The sequence below is a fragment of the Danio rerio genome, chromosome 14 (assembly GCF_052040795.2).
Source record: "Danio rerio strain M-AB ecotype USA chromosome 14, GRCz13ab, whole genome shotgun sequence".
In the NCBI taxonomy this organism is placed as follows: Eukaryota; Metazoa; Chordata; class Actinopteri; order Cypriniformes; family Danionidae; genus Danio; species Danio rerio.
In genome coordinates, this window is record NC_141034.1 from 43,248,737 (window position 1) to 43,276,198 (window position 27,462).

General features: G+C 35.1%; 1 protein-coding gene and 1 long non-coding RNA gene across 4 annotated transcripts in view; one reads left to right on the top strand and one right to left on the bottom strand.

Annotated features, from left to right (window-relative positions):
- The window catches only part of LOC147834015 (uncharacterized), a 262,202-nt gene that overhangs the window by 23,264 nt on the left and 211,476 nt on the right, over positions 1-27,462 (top strand). The gene's annotated exons all lie outside the window — the stretch shown is intronic.
- Positions 25,928-27,462, bottom strand: part of glra4a (glycine receptor, alpha 4a) — a 71,681-nt gene continuing 70,146 nt past the window's right edge. For 2 of the 3 annotated variants that reach the window (NM_001442103.1, NM_131782.3), the window contains 1 exon segment: positions 25,931-26,864. In NM_001442103.1, the coding sequence (NP_001429032.1) occupies positions 26,571-26,864 (294 nt within the window). In that variant the 3' untranslated portion in view covers positions 25,931-26,570. 3 annotated transcript variants of the gene reach the window in all.

Here is a 27,462-nt window from a genome sequence, read left to right on the forward strand (position 1 = left end):
ACCGTGATGACTGGGTTACAATCCGGCAAAGAACTGTTCCAGAAAGCAAGTAAGACAAACACAAAAGCCAAAAAAAAAAAAACTAAAAAATCAAGTAAAAAACACTGTGAGAATGTGGTGAAATCTGAAAACGTAGTAAAAATCAGGGGGCTTTTCTTATTTGGATTTTTAAAACATTGTCGGTTGGGTTTGGGGAAGGGGGTTGGTGAGGGTGTCAGTCAGTTTACAGCGCCCTCTGGTGCATTTAGGTAAGAAAAGCAGGCTCAAATGGCACTCGTGAGAGAAATTTGAGATCTGAAAAAGCTTAAAAACATAGCTCCTTGGACATATTTGGCACTCCCCTGAAATTTATATAGGGGTATGTTTTTAGAATTTGTCGGTCAAAACCATCTCTTCTTAAATGAAAAAAGCTTGACGTAACCGTTTTCTGTACTAAACACAGTTTACACTCAATAATTTATTAAATTTTACTCTTGCTGCTTAAACACTCAGTCCTTTCAGGTGTTCAATCAGTTGAGTAATAAGTCTTGAGACATTGCACACAGCCAAAATGTTTGCTTTTCCTTTTCTCATGTGATTCACATAATAAATTATTGAGTGGCAACCTTCTTTTGTACTTGACATTTAAAGAAATTTAATCACAGAACTTATCTGGTCGAGCACGGTAATTTACATTTGATTGAATGACATACAGTAATGATAGACAATAACAGTTTTCATACTTGTTTTTTTAAACATTCAACATTTTCAGCCTCCCAAAATTCTGTTGGTGAATGGGCTAAACATATACAGTAGTTAAAGGAAAAATGATCAGCCCCCTTTGAAATTCTTTTTCAAATATTTGGTCAGGTTCTGCTACTGATGTAAATATTTCCAAAGCAAGTACATTTTTTAACAGTATTTCTTATTGCATTTTTCTTCTGAAGAAAGTCTTATTTATTTTTGTTTAGCTGGAGTTTTCTTCTTTTTTAAAGTTCTGCTAACTGCTAAGGTCAATATTATTAGCCCTTTGATTGGTTAATGAAAAAAACCCTTGTCTAATGACTTAAACTATTTAGTTAAGTCTTTGTATTGCACTTTAAGCTGAATATTAGTGTCATGTAAAATAACTGGTAACATATGTTATACAGTCATCATGGCAAAGACAAAAGAAATCAGTTATTGAGCAATTCCATGTAAATGTCAACACTGCCATGAAAAAAAAAATTCACCAAAATAGCAAAATCCTTTCTATTTTTTTTTGTAGGGTTGTATTTTACAGTAATCTAATAATACACAAAATGTCTCAATCTATGTTTTCAAACACATATATTTGATTTACCAAAGTCACACAAGTGCCAATTTTACATCTGTCACGTCCAAAACAGAGAAGTGTCACATCAGTAACACAGCTTTTCCCTCATAAATGCAAAAATGTCAAATAAAATATAATCAATCATGTTTGATCAATAGTGAGTTGACTCTTATCCTTTAAATTAGCATTGTTTCTTTTGGGTTGTGCAGTTATTTAAAAGTATGTTGTATACTGTTTAATCTCACACACTTTTCAATTGCACTTCACATTTTCCTTATTCAAAAAATAAAAAATGTTTACAGATTGATATTTTACTTTTTGAAAAATAAAAAGAGATTTTTCAATATAATGTTATTATACACTTTTTTTGTGAGTTTATGTTTTAAGATTTTACACCAAATGTCACATCCATAACGCTGGAATTGCTCCATTAGAAACTAATTACAATAAAAAAAAAAGAAAGTGTTGAAAATGTTTCCTTTAAATAGCACTTGGGAAATATTTGAAAATTAGTGTGCTAATCATTTTGTCCTGTATAAAACATTTTCTGCATTTATTTGACATTTATGTTGTATGAATTGACTAAAATGTAAAAACAAAAAGCTGTCTGGAATAACATTGCAAATGTTTTCAGCTAATGCACAGCTGAAGTGGATTAAATCCCACCTGACTGATACAAGATATCTGCTTTTTTTTACTGGATAAGGAAAGGAATCTTTGCATAAATGCACAAGGCGAAGCAATTAAAGAAATTGCCAGAGCCTCTTACTGCACTAAACGCTATATGATATCCTATCATTTTCTCAGTTAGCTCACCTCAGGCAGCCCTGCCTGAAGCCATTAACACTGACGACGAGGAAAGTTAGAGTGAGGTTACAGAGAAATGCAGGAATGATATGAAGGGAGAGAAACGGTGAAAGGAGCAGAAAAGCAAAGAATTGTTCACATTTTCCTCACCATTTTCATTTGGGATGTATCACTTAGATTTTTAGCAATTGCGGCAAGAAAAATGTTGTGTATGATCTGTACTGTTTTTTTGAATACTGTGAAGATGGACATACTACTCAGCTTTAATGTTTTAGTTTGTTAATTGGTGCAACTTCGTTTAGTTTGGAATTTGGTTTATGTGGTTATAAATATTTTTATCTATCTCTTTAGATTTCTTTGCTATTTTGTATTGATGTATGGATTTAATTTCAGAGGTGATTAAATCTTGGTGTTGCTACATTGTAAAAAAATATCCATATGTTTTCCATATTTTGTGATTCATGTTCAGGTATTTTTATTTTTTTCTCATTTATTTATGCTTTTGAATTGCATTTTGGGACGTTAATCTTTCATCCAACAACTTTTAACCATGAAAAGTCTAAAAAGTGACTTATATTAAGATTTTTAATAGTTTTTCAAGAGTTCACACTTATTGCTTGATGCTATTAGCAGGTTTGGCATGCTATACTGGGAGAAAACCATGAGTTCGAGATAATTGCCTGGTTAGGTAGCATGTAAGAGGGTCTGAGATCAGGTAGTTCTCGGGAAGTCCCACTGGTAAAGGAGGAAAAGGAGGAGATGGGGTGGAAGGAGGGATTCTTCCAAAACCGAGAAGAGGCAGTATAGGGTGAAATAAGTCTATTTATTGTAGGCCTGGATCGATCTGATTGGATTATAGCTGGTTACGGATGGGGGACCAGCTGCAATTAATTATATGCTTCTCTTGAAATTAGTTTATAAAACTTCACAAAGTGTTATATTGTCTGGGTTAGTATTGTATTATTATCAATATAATTTATTATATGCATGTTTATATTTGTTTTAAAAAAAACTAGTTTAGATGTGTCCACCTTTCAGGTTTTGGAGACGGATGTATCACCATATGAGGCATAAGAACAGGACGTGTGTTTGGATATGATATGTTTTTTGACCACATTTCATTATTATTATTGTTATTTAATTCGTCTGCTGGAAATTATAACTGGATTTAGAAATAGTTTTGAAACAAATCTTTGCGCATAACAAATTACATTAAAATGTAGACCAATGGATGTCTTCAGTGGAGTGTACAACACCATTTCTTTATCCATGAAAGTAAAGGAGCAAAGTAAAGTAAAGAGACTTAGAATAGAATAGAGGAGGCTCATTCTTTATCCTCACGCTGCAGATTGTCTTTATAGCTGTTTTTTTCGCAAGTGAAGCATTCAGTTTTTCCACTTAAAAAATCCAGCATGTAAATAGCAAATGCACAACTGATTCATAAAGGGAATAGAAGATGAGACTGATTAGTTTAATGCATGTTATGCTCGAAACACATCCATAACTCATTTAGAGAATAAGCACAACCCTGTTAGACCATGCGCAAACAGTATTTTTCCATCCTTAATGCTTTTGTGCCATATGCTTTGTGCCTAGATTGTTAAAATACAGCCCTATAGGCTGATAAAGCAGCGATCAACAGTCCATAATACAATTCACAACCCTGACTAAACAGAACAATTGTGAATCGCAAAATACAGAAACTATTAATTAACATATTTTTTACAGTGTATGCATTAAACATTCATTCATTCATTTTCTTTTCGGCTTAGTCCCTTTATTAATCTGGGGTCGCCACAGCAAAGTGAACCGCCAACTTATCCAGCATATGTTTTACGCAGCAGATGTCCTTTCAGCCGCAACCCATCACTGGGAAACATCCATGCACACTCATAGACTATGGTCAATTTAGCATACCCAATTCACTAATTCACCTTCATGTCTTTGGACTTGTGGGGGAAACCGGAGCACCCTGAGGAAACCCATGCGAACACGGGGAGTACATGCAAACTCCATACATAAATGCCAACTGACCCAGCTGAGGCTCGAACCAGCGACCTTCTTGCTGTGAGGCGAACATGCAACCCACTGCGCCACCGCGTCGACCACTGCACTAAATGAATAAACCTTAAATACTGTGTATAAGCTATATGTGTGATTTCGGACTCACTGAGAGTGTTTTCAGATTTAACCACTGCTGCAAATGTCTGCCATGATTGTATATTTGTGAACAACAGCATGTCTGTGATAATACAAAATCATCTGTTTCAATGGTGCAAAAAGTTTTAAGGCGTCAGTCATTTTTCAATTGCTCTTCTTATCTGCTTCCCTCAAATTCTGCCCGAGCCCGAATGAAACCAGGCTTCAGTGAAAGGTACTGTAGTGTTAAAGCAAGACCTCAATTGTGTGAGTGATTCTGGCTGAATGATTGAAAGGTTTGCTGCAGCGAGGAGAGCTGGGAGGCTGGAAAGATTGCGTAAGACTGAAGTCTGTTCCACCGTCTCTTCCCTTTCATTTGAACGTTTTAAAAATCTGTATTCTATATCAAATATTGTCTCATCGTGACCTCTGGGCTCCATCAATTACGGGGGCTTTTAAGGCACCCACCCTGGGGCCGATTCTGACAGATGGGCAGGAGGAAAATACTTTCCTCTTTGTGTACTTGATATCGGCGAACACCTGAAGCATACCTTGCTTCTAAAATTAGTTTTCATCTCTGTAATGGGCACGTCTCTTTCCCTCCAGACATGACTTGGCTCAAATAGTGAATGCAAGAGGAGGAAAGAAATAGGGGACTTGAATAAACCCACTAAAATTCCTCTTTTACTGAATATCTGGGACAGATCGCACCATTGCAACTCTTTTAAAGCATTACTTTCGGGATTTGGCTACACAGGGCTAATACACACAGGGATAATATGGTTATAAAAAGGGATGAATGTTTTTGTAGTTGACCTTATTGCATTTGCAATGGTTGGAATTTGCACCTCCTTCAAAATGTGATATTGTCCACAGAAAAATTTGTAAATATTTAACTATGGGAAAAATTAAGAGACCACCTGAATCCAGTTTCATTATATTTACGATTTGTAGTAATGTGTTTGGGCAAAACTACTGATTACATTTCTTCTAAATGTAATTTAAGAAATGATGTTATCAGACCTTTGGGTTTGGAAGAGATTGTATTTTATCGAAATTCATATTGTTCCAAATAAATCTTTAAATATTTATTATTTTTGACAAATATGTATCAAATTGTTTCGTATATACAGTATCACAATTGCACGTTAGCATTTTCACCATGTGAAGTGTGAATATTTCATAACCTTTTATATCTTTGTGCTAATTATGACTAAACAAATATCGAAACATTATACTGTATATTACACTATAAATTTAACATAATCCCACAAATGGCCTTTATTAGGGTTCCTATTAATTTACTAGTGCTGTAAATACTTGAATGTTTCATTTGATGTTTCGCATATGGTAGTGTGTGAATAGTGTTGTCCAGGGCTTAATTTGTACCAGATCCGGCACCTCTGAAATCTTTTATTATTAATTTTATATTTATTAATATTATTATTAATTATCTTTGATTTATTAATATTAGAGTGATTTCTGTAGGATTATGTGACTCTGAAGATTGAAGTAATGAAGCAAAAAATCTTTATAAGAATAAATGATTAAATTAAATGATAAACGACTTTTAAACAGTTATTTTACAGTGCACTAAAATTTTACAATTTGTACTGTATGTTTGATGAAATAAATGCAGCTTTGGTGAGCAGAAGAAGCTTATTTTAAAACATTCAAAAAATCCTACTGACCCCAAACTGACCGGCAGTGTAAAAAGTACATTATGTTGTCCAACAGCTGCAATATTTGTCAAATTCTTGTGAGCTTACTCGGCGGAGTAATACACAAGGGTGAAGAGGCTGTAAGAGTGCTGTTATTGCAGAATATATCAGCCAATCAGACAGAACTGTTGTATAAATATATAGAATTAAAATTTGATGACGCCACTCGAATCGATGCTGTTAAGTTGTTCAGAAATAACTTCAATAATTCATGCATTAATGAACGTTGAATAAAAAATAAAAGCAGCGTGACAGAATGTGCCTATTAACATATTGCTCTCACTAGTAAATGTGTTATTTTTTAACTGTTCTATTAAATAGCTTATTATTGTACTTTAAAACATTACTGTTTGTTTTGTGATGTTTGTTCACTGATTCTATAAGGTTATTTTAATGGGACCTCATACGAAGGAAAAAATGTATTTATTTGTGAAATTGGCATGGGTTAAATAAAAACTTTACTTGAGCGTATAGCAGCAGCCAATAACATAACATTGTAAATTTATCTGCAGTGCTAATGTAAGACATCTATCCGCAAACAGTATCAGTGTTTTGGAAAAACAGTTAGGATGCAAAAAGGGTTGTAACTGTCTGCAGCAAGACCATCGTAAAGGGGGTCGCACACTAATTGAGCTGCGCCACACAGTGCCATGCATTTGGAAATGATGTTGATGTTGATGTTGGAATGATGTTTGCGCCTGATAACAGGGTTTGATTTTTGGTTTCATTCTGTAATTCTGGACATTTTTCTATGACGGTTTGAAGTTTGAGTGTTTAAACAAGAGAGAAAAGTGTGAAAATGTTAATGTCTGTCTGAAAAAAAAGTATAAAGTGTGTAGTGAACTGTTTAGCAATAAAACATCTTTATTAAAATATTTATATGTAAAAAATAAAGCGCACTACTTTGCAGATTTCGCCTATTGCAGGTTATTCTTAGAACGTAACTTCCACGATTAACAAGGGAAGTTATTCTCTATGTGATTTGGCAGCTTCTGTGTGTTTTTGCAATGGAATTTCACTGCAAATCATAACTTATTGTATTAATTTGTGGTATTAATTTGTGGCTTATTGTATTAATAGAGTGTTAGGCTTAGATGTAAGGAGCATGCCTCCTTTTATAAGTCACACATTTTCAAATAAGTTAAATCAGAGGAATTCGTTTGAATTAGCCACTTTTCTGACAATAAAACAGTTATGTTTAATCATGAGACATAAATAGTCAGAACTAATGATTCAGTAGGAAAGTACGTCAACCATCCAATCCACACTGTTGTTTACATCCAGGTATCACTAAATTGGTTTTGCATATGGGTAACTCACAAAATCATTAACAAATCTGTCTTTTCTTTTATATCTGCTTTTATGTAAGCCATAGTAAGCACAACTTTTACTCTGTATATGTTGCGAATGTGAGTTAGAGCCTGTTGCTTTAATGTAGACGGGACATTCACTGAAAAATAGACTTTGACAGGAGCCTTTATGAAGCTGTCATGGGACATCTTAAGACAGAGTGTCAGTGGATCACTCAACACTACACCCAAAGGCAAAGAAAGCCAATGATATGACCTGTGACCACATATGAAAGGTATATTTCAATCTATTTTGACAGGCCTGCACATTTAGAGCCATTCGTTTTTCGTACACATGCGTGGTGAATTGAAAAAAGGACATACATCCCCCTTGATTCTAAATAATACACTGGATTTTATTGTTATGATACATTGTTGATATATTTAAACATGAATTTAAAATGCAGTGTTATTAAGAATATTGTATTGCTATTTGAAGCAATGACAGCTTTAAGTGTGTATTATTATTATTTTTCCCTCACATCTCGACTGTTTTTGCTCAAGGACACAAAGGTGTGTTTGTTAAATAATGCCGCAGTTTCTCACCTGCAGTGATTAATGATTTGACTCGGCTTTAGTATTGAACTGACCTCTTTCGCTCTTGTGTCGTTCCATTATTTATTTTGAATCTGTTTGGGATCATTGTTATACTGAGTGATGAACATTTTAGCTTTATATTATTCAAAAGCAAACTGCAGCATGTTTGCTTGCAGCTTTGCTATGTATTTATCTATCTGTTTTTGGGTCTTTGTAGTTCTTTCAAAGCAACTGCGAGTCTCTTTGAGGCGTCTCTCTCTCAAGTTTGGGGTTTGAAAATGCCTTTTCTCTGTTGTACGAGTGGATTTGTATACTCTTCACTTGCTGAGAATAGGATGAAGACATCTCAGCGCTTGAATATTCTTTTAAATCTTCTTTATATTCTCAAATTGATTGTATTTTTGTTGGTAAGTTTTTAAGTTGTCAGTCAGATAATCAGTATAATGAAAATTAGCTTTTCGTTTACCTTTTGCACCTCATTTGATCAGGAAATGCAAGTCTGATACAGAAAATGTGGTGTACTTTAAATAATTTATTGATTATTTGTGTGTTTTTGGGGTAATTACTCCTCATGCATAAATTTGAAATAACATTCAAAGTATATAGAGTGGGGCACAAAGGTCTTAGACCAGTTATATTTAAATTTTTGAAGTAATTACAGTTGCGGAAAATGTATCAGAAATGGCAACATCCAAGCATTTGGAGGCAAAAGAAAATGAATATTTTTATACAGCAATGGATATTTAAAACTGACAGACATTTATAACCTTACAAAATATTTATAATTTAAGTTGTTGTTGTTCTTTTGAACATTTAGTTTATCCAATCCTGATTTTTTTTTAAAATTTAAACAAAATAAGTGTCTTACCTTTGATGATAAAAAAAATAAAAAAATAAAATAAAATAATAATAATAGTAATAATAATGAGCGGAGGTGTTTCTAGTATAGAATGATCGTGACAATGATCATGTTTATATAGACTTCAGTAATCAAATTATTTGCTTTAATCTGAATAAGACAATAACATGATTAAGGTGTTTACGTGAGTTGCTTTTTGAGTTCCTTTCATGATCCTGTTTTGCATGTTATAGCATATAATTCGATTAATGTCATTGCGTCACCATGCCATTAAATTTCAGGAATTTCAGGTGTTTCATTTATTATTTGTCGTCTTTAACTGCAGTTTGGCACTTTCGCTTTCATTCAGGAACTTTTCATGTGACAAACGAAATATTGCTCATGAATATGAACTGCTGGAAGAGTGTTTACATGGACTTGGACGCCAATAATCCGCTTTTAATAGGATTAAGACAATATTCTGATTAAGTCTACCAACAGCAATTTTTGATTACCTCAATCGGACTAATCACAATTGAACTAAACAGAAATCGAATTAAGACATGTGGAGTATTCCTGTTTTAGTCACATTATTAAAGTGCAGTACAGACATGTAAACATTTTAATCAAACTATTACCGTCGTGTAGGATTTTCGCCGCATTTTGCGATTAGGATAGTCTACACATAGGCTGTTTGACACTGTTGTCTGTACCTACCGAGTCAGTAGGACCAAAGATAACTTCATCACGAAATGTGGACCTTTTTTTTCCCCATTCGACGTGTGGTATCAAATTCCATTAGAAGTACACTATTCTAACAGTTCATACTCACATCCAATGTCTTGTTTATCACAGGAGGCATGCATGAAATATTTAGCTGATTTAAATTTTATCACTTGATTGAATGGGCATTATTAGTGGTTATCAGCTGATAGATAGGGGGCAGTAGGGGCCTTCTGTGCATACTAGTTAGACTCAGAAGGCTATTATCATCCATCCACATTATATTTCTTTATTAAAATGTTCATTAATTGTATTTTATTAACGTCTACCCCTACCCCAACCGTCACAGTAATGTAAAAACAGAGCTGGATCTGGAGTCTTCTCTGTTAATATAGCTAATTAACCATGTGGATGGATGATAGCAGCTTTCTGAGCCTACTAGTTGGTGCAGAAGGCCCCTACTGGCCCAAATCTATCAGCTGATAACCACTGATAACGGCTTTTAAATCTAGTTATAACATTTAAAGCGGGTGAAATGTTCCGAAATTAAAGTGAATATGTCAAACTGCAGTTAAAGTGGACAAATTAAAAATGAAACACGAAATTACATGAAACTTAAGAGGAAATGTGGATAGCGCAGTGACGCGATGACGTGTATCAAGTTATGTGCTATAACATGTAAAATGGTATCATGAAAGGAACTCAAAAAGCAACTCATGTGAACACTTTAATCATGTTGTCTTTTGTTTACTGATGTCCATGTAAACGTAGTCATATGAATGAATGAATGAATGAATTACAATTTAAAGTATAAAATGTCCCTTTTAAACCATATTTCAAAATATTATCAATTTGGGTAACACTTTAAGGTGTCTTTATAACACATTCCATGTATTATTACAACTAATCATGCATAATTACATGCAACTAAACCTAAACCTACCCCTCATTCTAGTATCTAATTAATAAATATTACTCAGTTGTTAAATTAATAGTTGTACAGTAAAAAAGACTAATTTGGTTGTATTTTTTAATGCAATAAATGCAGTCCCATTGAACACGAAACATCAAATAATCTGAGATGGTAGTGTACCCTTCATCCTTACGGTCGATTATCTATGTTTAGGGTCAAATGCAGAGTTCAACCCTCTATAATTTGAGCTACAGTACAGCCAAACGTGAATGAGAAAGCGCTTCCAATAGTATTCCATTCCCCAAGGCTCTATTAACATTCTTCTCAGATGCTGATTATTCCCTTGGGATGGTGCAAGGACAGACCTAAGATCTAAACCTCCCATTCATCACACCAGCAGCTCTGCCCACTTCCCATGTTATTGAGTGCAAACATGAAGATGAACAATAAATGCAAAGCCCTCAGTTGCTCTCCTGAGAATATGACTAATGCGTTTGTATTCTATGGCAAGCCGTTTTAACATTTCATATATTTAACATAGTAGTATATATTTTGGCAACACAGTGGCACAGTGGGTAGCTCTGTCGCCACATGGCATGAAGGTTGCTGGTTCAAGCCTCATCTGGGACAGTTGGCATTTCTATTAGAAGTATGCATATATTCTGCCTGTGTTTGCGTGGGTTGACGTGCTGTAGATGAATTGGGTAAACTAAATTGTCCATAGTGTATGTGTGTATGTCCTGGATCTCCAGGTTTGGGGTTAAGCATTGGGCTAATAACCCACATCATAAAAACTAGATGATACAAAACACCAATATGGTGTGCCTAAATATCAACTTCGATATAAATGGAGAAAGTAGGTATATTAGCGATGGGCAAGTTAAATTCGTTAAAGCATAAATGAATGCACACAATTATTTGAATGGGGATTATTGCAGTTTTTATTAGTATTGCTTTGGGTGGGAGGACCCTTCCCCCCATACTTACAGCATAATAGTTATTTTTTTTCCACTAGACTACTTTTGACTTCTTGATAAGACTAGTATTTTTAGTTGTTGTTTTTGCTATAATAATTTTGAATTCATTATTGAATTTTGCATATAACAGTGTGATTAATAAGTATTGATGCAGAAAAAGCATGTGATTAATCTCGAATAATTTCTTTAAAAATTGCCCAGAATAGAGTTCAATTAAAATTAACTGTAGTAAAAAAAAAACATCTTAGCAATAACATTGAAAAGTAGTACTACCTTTGTGTTTTGTTGGAATAGATGCTATAATTAACAATTATTAAATAATAAATAATTAGCTATAATAATAATAATAATAATAATAATAACTATGGAAGTTTTTTTCTAACAAAATTAAAATGAAAATTAAAATGCTTAAAAGATCAAATGATAAATCAAATGCTCAAACTATAAATCAAATGCTCAAACCGACTCCTCAAATCATAAATCAAATGCTCAAACCAACATTGCAAATGATAAATCAAATCTGTTAATCAAATTAATTAAAAATAATAATTTAAACTAAGATTAATTAAACCTACCATTTATTTAAAGTTGCGCTTGTAACGTCAATTATGTAAAAAAAATTTTTTTATCTTCTTGCCGTATGCTTTTTCGTGGCCTCCTGTGAGGGATGTACCCATCTGATGAACACTTCAGAATGTGGACAGAAGCAGTAGGACATTTCTCGCTTTCTCTTTCATGAGTAAAAACTTCTTTCTTATACGGATACAACTTGGAATAGGGCACGCAAATTTGAACGCCTTGAAAAAGTCGTAGCGCTACCGGTAGTTGTCAACAACAAACTCTTCTGCCTTAAAGCTCCGCCTAGGCTGGTTGATTGACACCTCATTTGCATTTGATTTATCATTTGCGATGTCAGTTTGAGCATTTGATTCACCATTTGTGGAGTCGTTTAAGGATTTGATCCACCATTTGCGGAGTTGTTTGAGCATTTGATTCACCATTTGCAGAGTTGTTTGAGCATTTGATTCACCATTTGCGATGTTGGTTTAAGTATTTGATTTATAGTTTGAGCATTTGATTCACCATTTGCGATGTCAGTTTGAGGATTTGATTTATCATTTGCGATGTCAGTTTGAGCATTTGATTCACCATTTGTGGAGTCGTTTAAGGATTTGATTCACCATTTGCGGAGTTGTTTGAGCATTTGATTCACCATTTGCAGAGTTGTTTGAGCATTTGATTCACCATTTGCGATGTCGGTTTAAGGATTTGATTTATAGTTTGAGCATTTGATTCACCATTTGCGATGTCAGTTTGAGGATTTGATTTATCATTTGCGATGTCAGTTTGAGGATTTGATTCACCATTTGCAATGTCTGTTTGAGCATTTGATTTATCATTTGAGGAGTCTGTTTGAGCATTTGATTTATCATTTGAGGAGTCGGTTTGAGCATTTGATTCACCATTTGCAGAGTTGTTTGAGCATTTGATTCACCATTTGCGATGTCGGTTTAAGGATTTGATTTATAGTTTGAGCATTTGATTCACCATTTGCGATGTCGGTTTAAGGATTTGATTTATAGTTTGAGCATTTGATTCACCATTTGCGATGTCAGTTTGAGGATTTGATTTATCATTTGCGATGTCAGTTTGAGCATTTGATTCACCATTTGTGGAGTCGTTTAAGGATTTGATTCACCATTTGCGGAGTTGTTTGAGCATTTGATTCACCATTTGCAGAGTTGTTTGAGCATTTGATTCACCATTTGCGATGTCGGTTTAAGGATTTGATTTATAGTTTGAGCATTTGATTCACCATTTGCGATGTCAGTTTGAGGATTTGATTCACCATTTGCAATGTCGGTTTGAGCATTTGATTTATCATTTGAGGAGTCGGTTTGAGCATTTGATTTATAGTTTGAGCATTTGATTTATCATATGATCTTTTAAGCATTTTAATTTTCATTTCAATTTTGTTAGGAAAAACTTCCATAAATAACTAATTAGCTATGATAAATAAACACTAGTGTAACAAATAATTACTAGTACTGTAACTAAAGAATATGCACTAGTGAACAAAAAATACAAAATATTTTTGTATTTAAATCAGAAAGGATGATAATAGATATTAGATGATTTATAGATTAAATATTAAATCAGCTTGCCATGTCGCTGCTTTGTGGCGAACGTATATTGGATCATTTATTTGTGGCTACACTTCATTCATAAAGAGCATATTTCGAATCAATACATGTGGAGGGATACTGTTTTATTGATTTCCTTCTGGGATGTCCTTGAATGCACGTCGTCTCTGTTTTCTTTTTTGGTCTCTCTTCCTCATTTCCACACATTACGCGAGGTCTCGTTATCTGAAGTCTCACTATACACCTGCACAGATCAGATACACACATCCTTAAAAGTAAATGCTGTGTGGATATGTGGGTAATGATGTTAGCTTATGAATGCTCTGTGCTTTTTGAGGGGATTCAATCTCTCGGGACGCGTCTGCATGATTGAAATCCATTATTGGTGCTTGTGGATCTGTGATACAGGCGGCACTGGCAGGAGATGCACTGATCAAGAGGAGGGCATGGGGAGTCGCTCTATGCTATAAATCACACTGCTATTTTGTGTTTGTCAGTCATGGGCTGCAGATTTAGAAAATCGTCTTAAATCCTACAAAGGCACAGTTTGCCCCCTAAAAACCAGACCAAGGAACTTCATGTCACAAAAAGGGTTGAGGATGGAGGAAATGAAGAACACTGAAGGGTTATTTGGGAGCATGTTATTTTTCAACACATTCCTAACATAATAGTTTTAATAACTTATTTCTAATAACTGATTTATTTAATCTTTGCCGTGATGACAGTACAGAGCATTTTAATAGATATTTTTCAAGATATTCAGCTTAAAGTGCAATTTAACTAGGCTTAACTAGGTTAATTAGGTAGGGTAGGGTAATTAGGCAAGTCATTATGTAACAGTGGTTTGTTTAGTAGACAATTAAAAAAATATATATGGCTTAAGAGGGCTAATAGTGTTGATCCTAAAATGGTTTTAAAACAGTTAAAAACTGCTTTTGCCGAAATGAAACAAACTTTCCCCAGAAGAAAAAATATTATAAAAAATACTGTGAAAAATTCCTTGCTTTGTAAATTATCGTTTGGAAAATATTAAAAATCTCAGTAGGGCTAATAAATGTGACTTCAACTGTATGTAGGATCAAAAAATAAACTCAAGCATTTTTGTAATTGGATATTTTAAATGTGCTTGTCCTGGAAACAGAATTCATTTGTAAAAAATGTGTTTGAAATATATATATTTTTTGCATAAATGTATTAATATTGGACTTATCTCAACGTAAGCATGGAGATAATAATAAAAAAAAAAATACTAGTAATTATCTAGTAAGAATTTTTGGAGACCTTATGCTGCGTTCACACCAGACGTGGATGAATCGTCAAGCACGAGTGATTTACATGTTAAGTCAATGCAAAGACGCATACATCCTGTGGCGCGATACACATGAATGAAGCAGCGCGAATTGAGCATACGTTTGAAATACATGTGAAGTACAGATCATAAATTTACATATAGTACAACTATTTGGCTTTCCATCCGTCAAGTATGTGTGAAATATACAGTTGAAGTCATAATTATAAGTCCCACTGAATTTTTAGCTCCCCTGTTTATTTTTTTCCCCAATTACTGTTTAACTGAGATATTTTTTTGAACAAATGTCTAAACATAATAGTTTTAATAACTCATTTCTAATAACTGATTTATTTTTATCTTTGCCATGATGAAAGTAAATATTATTTGACTAGATATTTTTTTCAAGACACTTCTATACAGCTTAAAGTGACATTTAAAGGCTTAACAAGGTTATTTAGGTTAACTAGGCAGGTTAGGGTAATTAGGCAAGTTATTGTATAATAATGGTTTGTTCTGTAAACTATCAAAAAAATCTAGCTTAAAGGGGCTAATAATTTTGACCTTAAAAAAAAAAAAAAAAAAAATAAGAACTGTTTTTATCCAAGCTGAAATAAAACAAATAATACTTTCTTCAGAAGAAAAAATATCAGACATACTGTAAAAACTGTCTTTCTCTGTTAAACATCATTTGGAAAATATTTAAAAAAGAAAAAAAATTCAAAGGGGGGCTAATAATTCTGAATTTTGTGAAATACATGTTAAATTGCTGTATTTAACTATTCCACATTTATTGAGAAGTGTAATTGACGTGCGAAGGAAGAGAATTTGACACGCGAATGACTCAAGCAAACTCGAAATGTTTATGCGTGCTGCGTCTGGTGTAAACACAGCATAACATTTCATTTGTTGGTAAATACATCTTCTGATGTTTATGTTGTATCTAGAGCCCCAGAATGACATTTATTCTTCAAATTTTGTAATAACATTTAAAAGTTGAAACTTTCTTTTTTATTAAATGTAAATAAGCTTACTTTGATTATTGGATGACATGTGCTCTTTAATATTTAGTGAATTTTCCTCCACGTATCAATGTCATGATAAATGTATGTCTTGTCAGTGTAAAGAAAAATTGAGAAGATTGTATTGTCAGGGACTGAAAAAAATACTCTCAAGATACTTGATTAAATCCTTGTAACAATTTGCATGAGTAAAGTAAATTTGTAAAGTAAATTTGTCATCAACATGTAAAATATAATTAATGTTTAACTTAACACTCTAATAAATGTAGTAAAAGTTAATAGATTATCTTTAATTTCAATTTTTTTATCTTTAATTTTTAAAGTTACGTTTTGTTTTGTTATTTTTTCTATGCTTTAATTAAATGAATTAATTCTTGTTAGTTACAAGTTCAATTTAATTTCTTCAGAAATATTTCACTTGCTTTGTTTATCAGTTTATAATAAATATATGTGATGTGTTTGTGGGCCAACCAAGGCAATTTAAAATACTTATTATTAGTAGGTTTATTTGCAAAGATTAGAAATCATTTAAGTAAGTAAATAAATGCTAATATATAACTCTTTAATCATTTATTACTTGAAGTAAATGTGTAAATATTTAATATTGTGTAATATTTAATATTTTAACATTGAAATTCGAGTTATACTTAACATTTAATAGTATAATTTAAAATTTAGGACAATAAATATATTCACCACAACAAAATGTTTTTTTTTTCAGTGTTAAATAAACACAGCCCATACTTTGTGAAATGCACACTGAGCACACAAATGTGCTATAAGATGTGTTACAACTACAGAAAATGAAGTAAATTAAAGGGTTGAAGAAAATAAAGTATATTTCACACTTCAAAAATACCCAAATTCAGGTCAAATATGGACAAAGCCAATTATTGGGTTAGTTTTTTTAATGCTTGGGTTCATCTAGATCAGTGTTTCTCGACCACATTCCTGGAGGACCACCAGCTCTGCACATTTTCCTTGAATCCTTCACCAAACACTCCTGATTCAGATCAGCTCATTAGCAGAGACTGAAAGATCAGTAATGTATGTGACAGACAAAGGAGACATCCAAAACATGCAGTGTTGGTGGTCCTCCAGGAATGCGACTGAGAAACACTGATCTTTCACATAAACCTGGGTGGAGAAAAATAGATGGAAGGTACAAAAATTTGAATACGGTATTTCGTAATAGATGTGTTTTGCTTAAGGGGATCTCAATTTGGCTCACTTTTTCTTTACCTGGTTTGCCATTTTCCTATTTTTCTATCTAATATTGTGAATTAAGTTTGCAATTTACAAATGAACGTGAAAGAAAACAACAGAGCACAGCATTGTCAATCCATGTCATCAAACATAAACAGGTGCACATTTTGGTGTTTAGATAGAAAAATAGGAAAATAATGCAATGTAACAAATTAAGTCTATTTTCAAAACAAAACCTATAATGTACAGGTCTGAAAATGTCTAAAAGTGCCAAAAACCAAACTCCGTGTACCAAAAGGCTTACAGCTGGTGGAAAATGAGGAAAACCGAAGGGTTGCTGATAAAAAAAAAAAAAAAACTATTTCTGTCCTTTTTTATTCTATTCTTCACCATCTGCATAGACCTTCTCAGAGGCAGTAAATGCAGAATCCCGCTGTGTTAACTCGAAAAGCCTCTCATGGAAACTGCACATCGTGAGATACAATAGCCAATCTTTCTGACATTTGCCAATTGCCCCCAGATTTCCTCTTGGAAAAAAATCTACTTAAACTGTCAAGCATGTGTGCCGGGCTTAAGCGAATATGTCAAGCCACCACATTCGCTCAAATTGAGAAACCTTAAACTGTCCAAGGCTAGCTGGTGTTTGAGTGGGGTGTTGGTTTGTATTTGAATTAAAGAAGAAGCATTCCCATCATCAGACTCACTTATTTGAAATGAGCACAGGCGGAAATCTTGACAGCGGAGCATTATAACTTGATAGGCTCCTACATGTTCAGTGTGTGATGGACTCGTTGGGAGGATTGAGTTTCTGCACACTTTAAAATTGTAATATCAACTTGAATTTTACAATATGCATCGCAATGCATGGCTATGTCAACCCTTTCATTCACCTTGTGTATCTGTATGTAGGAATAATATATAGGATTTTTTGATATTCTCACAACAGCTAGAAATTGGCAATGTAAAATAGTTACGTTTCCTTATGAGATCAGGCTGGAAATATCCCGGCAGGCACTAGACATCACACAAATGTAAAATTGATGTTGGACTCCAACATCAGACTAATTTTGAATTTTGGTTGTATATGAAAATCAGGTTGACGTCAACATCCATCATCAGTTTGAGGTCAGACTTCAACGTCGAGATCAATTTTAGTTAGTTCACAACACAACATAAAATCAACCAAAGATCAACGTCTAATGATGTTAGCTTTTGACATTGTATAGACATCACATTATGACATTAAAGTGACGTTGAATTTTAGTTAGGTAATTACACAACATTAAACCAACCAAAGTTAAATGCCTACTGACGTCAGACTTTGACGATGTATGGATGTCATATCATGACGTTGAAATGACGTTGAATTTTAGTTAGTGTCATGCGACATAGTGTAGTGACATTATACTTAATGTCACAGCCTAAAACCAACCAAATATCAATGCCAGATGACGCTGGTATTAGACAGGAAATTGAAGTTAAAATTTTCTCACATGACGTCAGAACCAGAACAGAACTAAAGATCTACGTCATAAGCAACCCAGGATCATTCTGAAAATGTACCGTTATATAGATTTCCGGAGAGCGCCAAAAATGTCCCAGGAGGTAAGTTTTTTTGCAGTTTTTGTTTTCATGAATCCACCAGAGACAGCTGTGTATGCTTTTTCAGATCTCAAATTTCTCTCATGAGTGCCATTCACGCCTGCTGTTCTCACACAAATCCACCAGAGGCTGCTGTTGACTGACTGAGCGATCAACTGACCCAACCTCCTCCTTCCCTCAACCCAACCAATAGTGTTTTTTTAAAAGCACCGATTGACCAGTGTCCACCCACTTCCCTAAACCCAACCGACAGTTTTAAAAACCAATCCAGAAAAAGAAAAGTCCCCTGATTACCACGTTTTCAGATCTTACCACATTTTTACCCTGTTATTTACTTGTTTATTTTTAGTTTTGGCTTCTGTTATTGTCTTACCTGCTTTCTGGAATTATTCTTTGTTGGACTTGAACTGCATTGTTGTGATCATCTTCTCTCTGCCTCTCTAGTCCACCGACTTACATGGCGAGCCAATTGACAAACTGGTAACCGAGGAAAAGCCATCCATACAGAGGTAAGCGGTCAGCTGGTAAGTGTGAAAAGGAACAGCATTATATTACCCCGTAGCATTTATTTTAAAGATGAAATGCAGCCATACGTACTTCTGGCTACATTATTCGCGATCTCCAGAGATGTATATAGGGCTACGGTTTCAGAATGTGAGTACAGTATGTACACATTTTCATTAACATTAACATTTTCATAAATTTTAACTTTTTTTGTACTTTTAATTTGCACTGATTGATTGAACAAAAAGTTAATGAATCTAAACCATTTTAATTCATTATAAATAAGTGGACAAACAGCAAGAGTATAAGCCCAAGTCATTAACTTTTCACTTGCTCTGACTGAATCATTTGAATCCGTTTGAGTCATTAACCCATAAATGAGTGATCCATGACATTATCAATTGTATTCTTGCTCTGAGTAGATTATATGAATCAGTGAGTCATAAACTCTGAACTCGCTTTGAGTAGATCATTTGAATCAGTGAATCATAAACTGTAGACTCATACTGCATTCCATTTTGGAAACGCTCACCCCTATGCGTTAATCCCTTCGAAGGGTTTGGCCTCTGGAGTGACAGCTTCGAAGGGATTAATGCAAAGGGATGAGCCCTTTCAAAAGGAACGTAGTGTGCAACACCAAACAACTTTCATGTGTGAAGCATCATGAGGGTCCAAAGGGTCCATCAATTGTACTTTTTGAAATCCTTCATTCTGGAGAGCTCTTAGTAGTGGCTAGTTTTGGGCACTTTGTTTTGAAATGTCACTTCAGTTTGGTGGCCATGATTTTTTTCACACTGGAGTGTCCTTTTAGGACGATGTATCCCATTTGGAAAGCAGCCTTTCTCTGAGTGGCTCATTTGGGTCAGTGAATCATTAACTGCACACTAGCTCTGAGGCGATCGTTAGAATCATTGAGTCCTTAAGTCTCTCTGAATGGACTATTTGAATCAGTGAGTTGTCAACTGTTCATTTGCTTCGATTCGAATGAGTTCACTGTACTCCATAAAAATTTGTTTATAAAATGTTAACTTTGATTAACTTTTTACTGATTAACTTAATAATTTAATTGGGTTTCTACTAAATTTCTTTTTCTATACAAGGTTTAACCTACACTATTAGTCAGTTTGAATGATTTAAGTTGAGATGACTATGAAAGTATATCTATTTCAACTAAATGTGATGCATGTACGTTTTTAACTCTGCTTAAGAATAAAAATAACGTAATATGTTTGCAGATATTTAACAAACATGCCATCATCTGAAAAGCAATGCTAAAGTCGATATTCTGCTTTGAAAATGTGGATTCCATGCCCAATGGCAGTTTACCCGATTATATTTCAGCACCAGGGTTGCCTTGGTGGAAAACTGGATATTTCATTCATTCAGTCAAGAGGGCTCTCAAAGCATGTGTCTGCGACCGAAATGTGACTTTCAGTGGACAGTAGCAGCCTCCTAAATGAGATGCAGATTCAGAGTTCAGAGCAAACATTGTAAATATTCTAAATATAAACATTAGGTGAGCTGGTTGTCTAATAATCATGTGTCCTAATAACATGCTACTTGACACTATTTACAGTGTTAAGCAATTTGGCTGTTTTCACCAGACGAAAACACGACTGAAGTTTAAATGCAGCCATTCAGAAGCACATAATAGTGCACTTACTGCACTCCAATGAAATGGCAAGGTTTACAATTGAATTAACACATATTAAACCTCTTTAACATTTATTAAATATAGATGCTGAATCACTAAATACTATAGTTCAATTTCAAACGGTTTGTATTGTTTTCACGATCTGAGGTGAACTATCTGCTGCTGCTTTCAGTAATATGGCAGTAAATGTCATGTAAAATAGCATTCAAACTCGCATATTAGCATTTAACACTGAATAAAGCACATGAGGTCTACCTGAGGTGATCATTGTCAGTTTTCTGTTGTTCAGCTGCAAGAAGTTATTTCTAAAATATCAATTTCTGGTGTTGGTTAAACCAAAAAATATATTTTAAAATGGAAAATATTTATTTTATCGCATGCCTTAACATGACTTAAACCAGCCTTTAGGCTCGATAGCCAGGCACACTCCTGTTGATTTCGCCAATCTGGCAACCTGCGCATGCTTTGAACCAGGAGTGCAATACCTAGTTCAACCACAGATTGTCAAACTTACATACTGCACCTTTAAGGCAAGATTGTTTACACTGTAGACTAACTCTGAAAGGACCTTTTGAATCAGTCAGTCATTAACTATAGACTTTCCGTAGCCTGTTTATTTAAACAATTGAATTATTATTTGTAGACTTGCTCAGAATGGATCATTTGAATTATAGTATTGTTGACTTCTGAACAGATTCGATTAGATCTATCCTATTCGCAAATACTCGTTTTTTATGGGCAATTTGTGTATGTATTAACTGGTTGACTGCTATTTCTTTAAACAAGCAACTATTTATTAGGATATGAAGTGAAGTAAGATTGATTTGCTAAAATAAAATGTATACAAACATTGAGTATAAACAGTGGCATCATGGTGGTGGAGTGGGTAACATGATCGCCTCACAGCAGGAAGGTCCCTGGTTCGAGCCCTGGCTGGGTCGTTTGTCATTTCTGTGTGGAGTTTGCATATTCCCCCGTGTTCATGTAGGTTTTTTCTCCGGTTTCCCCCACAGTCCAAAGACATGCAGGTGAATTGAATAAACTAAATTGGCCATAGTGTATGAGTGTGAATGCAAGAGTGTATGGGTGTTTTCCAGTGTTCGGTTGAGGCTGGTAGGGCAGCCACTGTGTAAAATACATGCTGGATAAGTTGGAGGTCTATTCCGCTGTGGCAACCCCTGATAAATAAAGGGACTAAGCGAAAAGAAAATGAACTGTCGATACTGCTGACTTTATGAATAGTTATTTCATCCCAGCTTTAATGAGCATATACTAATTGTCATTCTCCTTGTTGAAGTCTTAAAAATCAGGGTTAATCTGTGAACATTTCCCGCACTAAGCATTTTGTTTCCTTCTCCCCATGCTCATCAGTACATGCGCCCGTTTACCCTCGGGACAGTTGCATAAGGAAGACTAGATTAGTTACTCCTCAGACAAAGGGCTGCGCGCAGAGGTTGATGGCCTTAATTCATTGTCATTAGCGAAGAACGCAGAGTCCTTTTCAAACTCATTAGCTGATAAAAAACACCTTGTGATTCCCATTAAACTCCTTCTTGAGCTGCGAAGGCTTTTCTCCTTCACCCTGCATCTCCGCACATCCTCCAGCGGCTTTCAGGACAGGAAAATAGATGAAGGCTTTTATGTTTGACTGAGGGACACGTTCGGGGTTTGCAGTAATAAAGAATGGCTGTGATGCGTGATACATGTCTGTGTTTGTTGGCAATTAAAGCCGAGCGCTGACACATTGACAGACCGCCGCAAATCATCTGTTTCTTTCGGGCACCAGTTTGAATGATTTAACACATGATGGAATGTTCTGGATATTTGCATTTTCCCAATGTAATAATTAAAGTTAGAGGGAGCTATTTTAATGTGGCTGTTTTATTGCCAACAAAACAGCTAAACCTACCCTTACATCATTGGTTGTCTTTAAAAATTTGTTAATCTGAATATTGCCTTGAAAAAAGTCTTCTGTTCAAAGACACATGAAATTAGTCATTAGAATGTTCAAGATGATGCTGAATAGCAGGTTTATTTAACATTAAAAGACAAAATTTGTAATTTTATTTACCACTAGATGGCGCATGTTCACAACAAACAAAGGTGTAGTTTGATGATGCCATGTTTGGAATCATGGGAGTTGTGGTCTTCATTAAATCAACGTAGGCTCATTCTGAAAACGTAGCCCTGTATACATTTCTGATATCGCAGTTATGTAGCCAGAGGGCTGAGTTTCGTCTTTAAAATGAACGTTACAGGTCGGTGTAATGCTATTCCTGTTCACGCTTAACAGCTGACCGCTTGTCCAGTTAGCTCATCGTGTTTGTCGGCAGACTTGAGATGCAGAGAGGGGTTGACCATGACAAAGTGGTTCGAGTCCAGTGAAGAACGGTTCCAGAAAACGGGTAAGATTATAACAGAATCCAAATAATAATGTTAAAAGTATGTAACAGGGTAAGAATGTGGTCAAATCTAAAAACATGGTAAAAATCAGGCAAGGACTTTTCTTTTTTTGATTGCTTTTTAATACTGTCAATAGGGTTTAGAGAAATGGATGGGTGGGTCAATCGGTGCTTTTAAAAACACTATTGGTTGGGTTTAGGAATGGAGGAGGGTGGGCCAGTCAGTCAGTCGACAGCGGCCTCTGGTGGATTAATGCGAGAACAACATTGATGAGCTAAGTATTCAAAATTTACTGTCATTGTAGTCTGAAGCAGAGTAAAGCCCCATACACAATACATAGTAACACACAGCAACAAAACTGCAAGTGATCGTTCACGTCAATGGAGAGTGAGCAACTTCCGCTGACCTGATTTAGGCATGTTAATCGACTTCAGCTTTATACAAATGAAGAGTACTTTCGGCAGTGACAGCCAATCCGAGCATTAATAAAGCTCACATGACTCAACTCTTGCAGCAGCCAGTTGTATTCTCCATGCTGTAGACCTACAGTACATAGAACAGCAATTGCAGCAAATAAATAACCACAACTCTTTTTCTTGTTCGTCTATATAATAAAGCATTTAATGTTCTTATTTATATATATATATATATATATATATATATATATATATATATATATATATATATATATATATATATATATATATATATATATATATATATATATATATAATGTTTTACATGTAAAGTGTTTGTTTTCAGAGGGATGTAGCCTCATTTGCTCTCAGTGAATATTATCATAACACTCCATTCACACGTGGCATCAGCGTTAAAGCTTCTCATTCACTTGGTGGTGAAATGGGTGACATCAAGCATTGCCAAACTGAATTGTAGGTCCGTCATCACTGCTTCAGTGGCATTGCTTGCTGTAGAAGATGGGAATTTCTCAATGTTTCAAGCGCCAATGGAAGCGTCTATCAATCAGATCGCTTCATGCAAATACCCCTGCTCAGACAGTAGCCGATTGCGGACTTTTTTAATTGGCTGATGCTGCTATGACGATCGTGTCAGCCCTAACTTTAGACACGCCCTCCGTCAAGCATTGATGATAAATCCCTGTGTGAATCGGGCATAAGTGTCACCTAAAGAACCTCAAGGTGGGAATACCCACTAGTTGCTTCAGTGGCCACCTAGGATGAGAGGCAGCTACAAAGTCACTGCTAGTGTGAATGAGGCTGAAAGTCATCAAAGTGAAACAAGAACACTGAAGTAAATGTTGATGAGAGATTAGTGTTACAGTGAAGCTTTTGTTATGCCAGAGTCCATCACTTCCAGTTCTTCCACTCATGATCATATTGGTGCTGTTTTATCACTAAATGCATTTAAGGGTTCTGTTGTAATTCTGCTCTTTGTAGTCTAGTAGAGAGCTCAACATGTTAAGGTGTGTTTGGTGTTTCCTTGTTTTCTATCAAAGCAAACTGGACATCAAGGGTGTGTGATGCCATTAGCATGGTCAAATAGGAGATGGTGTGTTAAAATTGATTATTTCTCTGGACTTGAACATTTTATAAAGCAGTTTTCATGGTACAAGTATTACAATCTAGAAGAGTCTTGTTTATTGAGTAGTCATACTACAAGCGCTTATATTTTATGCACCTGTACCTTTAAAAGATGTTAGTAATTGTTCATACCTGTTATTATTTATAAGATACTATACTTATTATTTAGGTCCTAGTATTTATTCATTATGATGGTGCGGTGACGCAGTGGGTAATGCTGTTGCCTCACAGCAAGAAGTTTGCTAGGTCAGTTGGCATTTCTGTGTGGAGTTTGCTTGTCCTCCCTGTGTTGATGCGGGTTTCCTCCGGGTGGTCCAGTTTCTCCCACAGTCCAAAGACATGCGCTCTAGGTGAATTGGGTAAGCTAAATTTTCCATATTGTATGTGTGTGAATGAGTGTGTACGTGTGTTATCCAGTAATGGGTTGGAGCCAGAAGGGCATATGCTGTGTAAAACGTATGCTGGATAAGTTGGCGGGTCATTCTGCTGTGGCAACCCCTGATTAATAAAGGGACTAAGCCAAAAAGAAAATGTTTGACTGAATGAATTGATTCATTAGATGCCAGTACTTATGATTAGATACTTGCACTGATTCATAAAACATTATAGTTCCAGCCTGATCTCACGAGAAAATGTAAGTATTTTGATTTCTCAGTTTAGTGGCAAATTCGTTACAGTTCAGTCATACAAAAATGTACGATTTTAAAAAGGAGGCGTGGCACCCAACCCCACCCCTAAACCCAACCGTCATTGAGGGAAGAGCAAATCGTACTCAATTGTATGAATTAGATTGTACAAATTGTATACGATTTAGCCACTAAATCAAAAAGTTACGAATTACCGTGAGATTGCGTTGTATAGTTTCTAATTCAATAATGACTGCAGTTGAATAAATGGCCACTGGTGTGGATACTAATAAGTGTTTCTTCTGCATATACCCAACTTGAAAAAAACAACAACAGGAAAAACGTTGTGGTCACACTACAATTCTCGCCATTATTAAACCATTAATTAAGATTTTAGCTCTTTTTTGCTTATTATTAGTTCACAATGTAGTATTTGGGTTTATGTATTGGGTAGTATAAGGGATGTACAATGAAATAATACTTTATATTTACTAATTAACATCCAATATCTTAACAATAAGCACGTAATAATAAGTGGGAATTTCCCACTAAAACGATACCAACATTTTTAATAGTACTGCAATCTGCATAAGTCAAGATGTAAAGACAGTAGATCACTACTTCTTGGTAGAATATCCATTTATTCAAATCCAAAAGACAAAAAGAAGTACACATTTGTGCTGTCTGCAGTCTGTGAACAACTCTGCATATATACACTTTATACAGTCATATATATATTTATAATCTCATTATTTAGTAAAACAGTAGACCGTACCCCTGTAACTGTACCCATGAATAATAAATCCCAATCCTCCCCTTCACAGCCCATTAGTTTGGCATTTTCAGATGTAAAAAAACACATTTGTTTTGAGGTTTTCAAAAACATTCGTTCAAGGATGCGCCTTGTGGTAAAATTCAAGTCAGTATTTTCTACCCAACCAGCCGATAACTCAAATGGAGCCTACAAAGTGAGGACAACCGCTATTAGTGCAATCCATTCGAATGAAGATGTGAAAGAGAGGAGAGCCAGATCCCCAAACAGCAGCATTGGCATCTACGAGCCCCTTTCATTCAGAGAGGGCACTATAAAACCTTTTTTTTTTTTTTTTCCAGAAGTCACACCTGAGCACATGGTTTTTAGCACTGACGGCATTTCTGGAGTCAATATGCCTTCTAGAGTGAGTATGACAGGCGGTATTGGTTCAAATCAAGAGATATAAGAAAATCAAAGAAGCTGTAAGATGAACCTGGAGAGATGGTGCGGTTAAGGGTTGGCGTGGATATCCTCGTGTCGCAGCACTTTATAGGTGATCCAGTAGAAGACGTTGAATATGAGGAAGCTGAGAGGAAATACTGCTCTCGATATGGTGTCGATTCGTTTGGCTCGGTCCACGAAGCGCTTCCGGACGGCCTCTCCGTCGTAAAGCACTTGCACTGGAGGTGGTGGGGCGAATACACTGGACCCCTCCACTGCTGTCCCATCTTTTGTTTGCAAGCAATGGCCCAGTCCGTACCCTCGGAAGTAAAAGCCACGGCTTTCTCTCACAAGGTCTTCCTCCTTTAAAAGAAGAAAATTATTTTAGTGGCAGTAAACAAAAGAAGTTTGATAAACACTCCTCCTGCGGGACAATAAAAAGCGACTGTCCATCACAGGAATGGAGAGACCGCAGGGCATTTTTAAATAAAAGCACTCAAAGTATTGTTGTTGTCTGTTGGCTCAAAACTTAAGGTAATGTTTGAGGAAGCACATATTTGTTTAGTCTTTTTAAGGGAGCAGCTTGAAGATATGAAAAATGGCAATGTCAGTAGCAAACACAGTGTGTGATTTAAAATATAGAGAAAGCACTTGTGAAAAAACAATATGAAATAGTCTCAGTATTAACACAGTATATATTTTTATAATACTAGCTGTGCAGCTTAATTCAGATCCTTTTTCTGAAGTTTTTTTTAAAGGTGCCCTTTAATGAAATCTGGGTATACCAAGGCATAGTAAAATAATGAAAGATTAGTAAATGGAAATGTGCATACTGTGAGCCTTAGACACCTCTGTTACATCATTCTCATGTAAATTCCATGAGTGTAAAACCCTGGTGGACAACGGGCCAATTAGAAGACAAAAAGACAAAACAAACTGTGACTAGACTCATGGGCCTCAT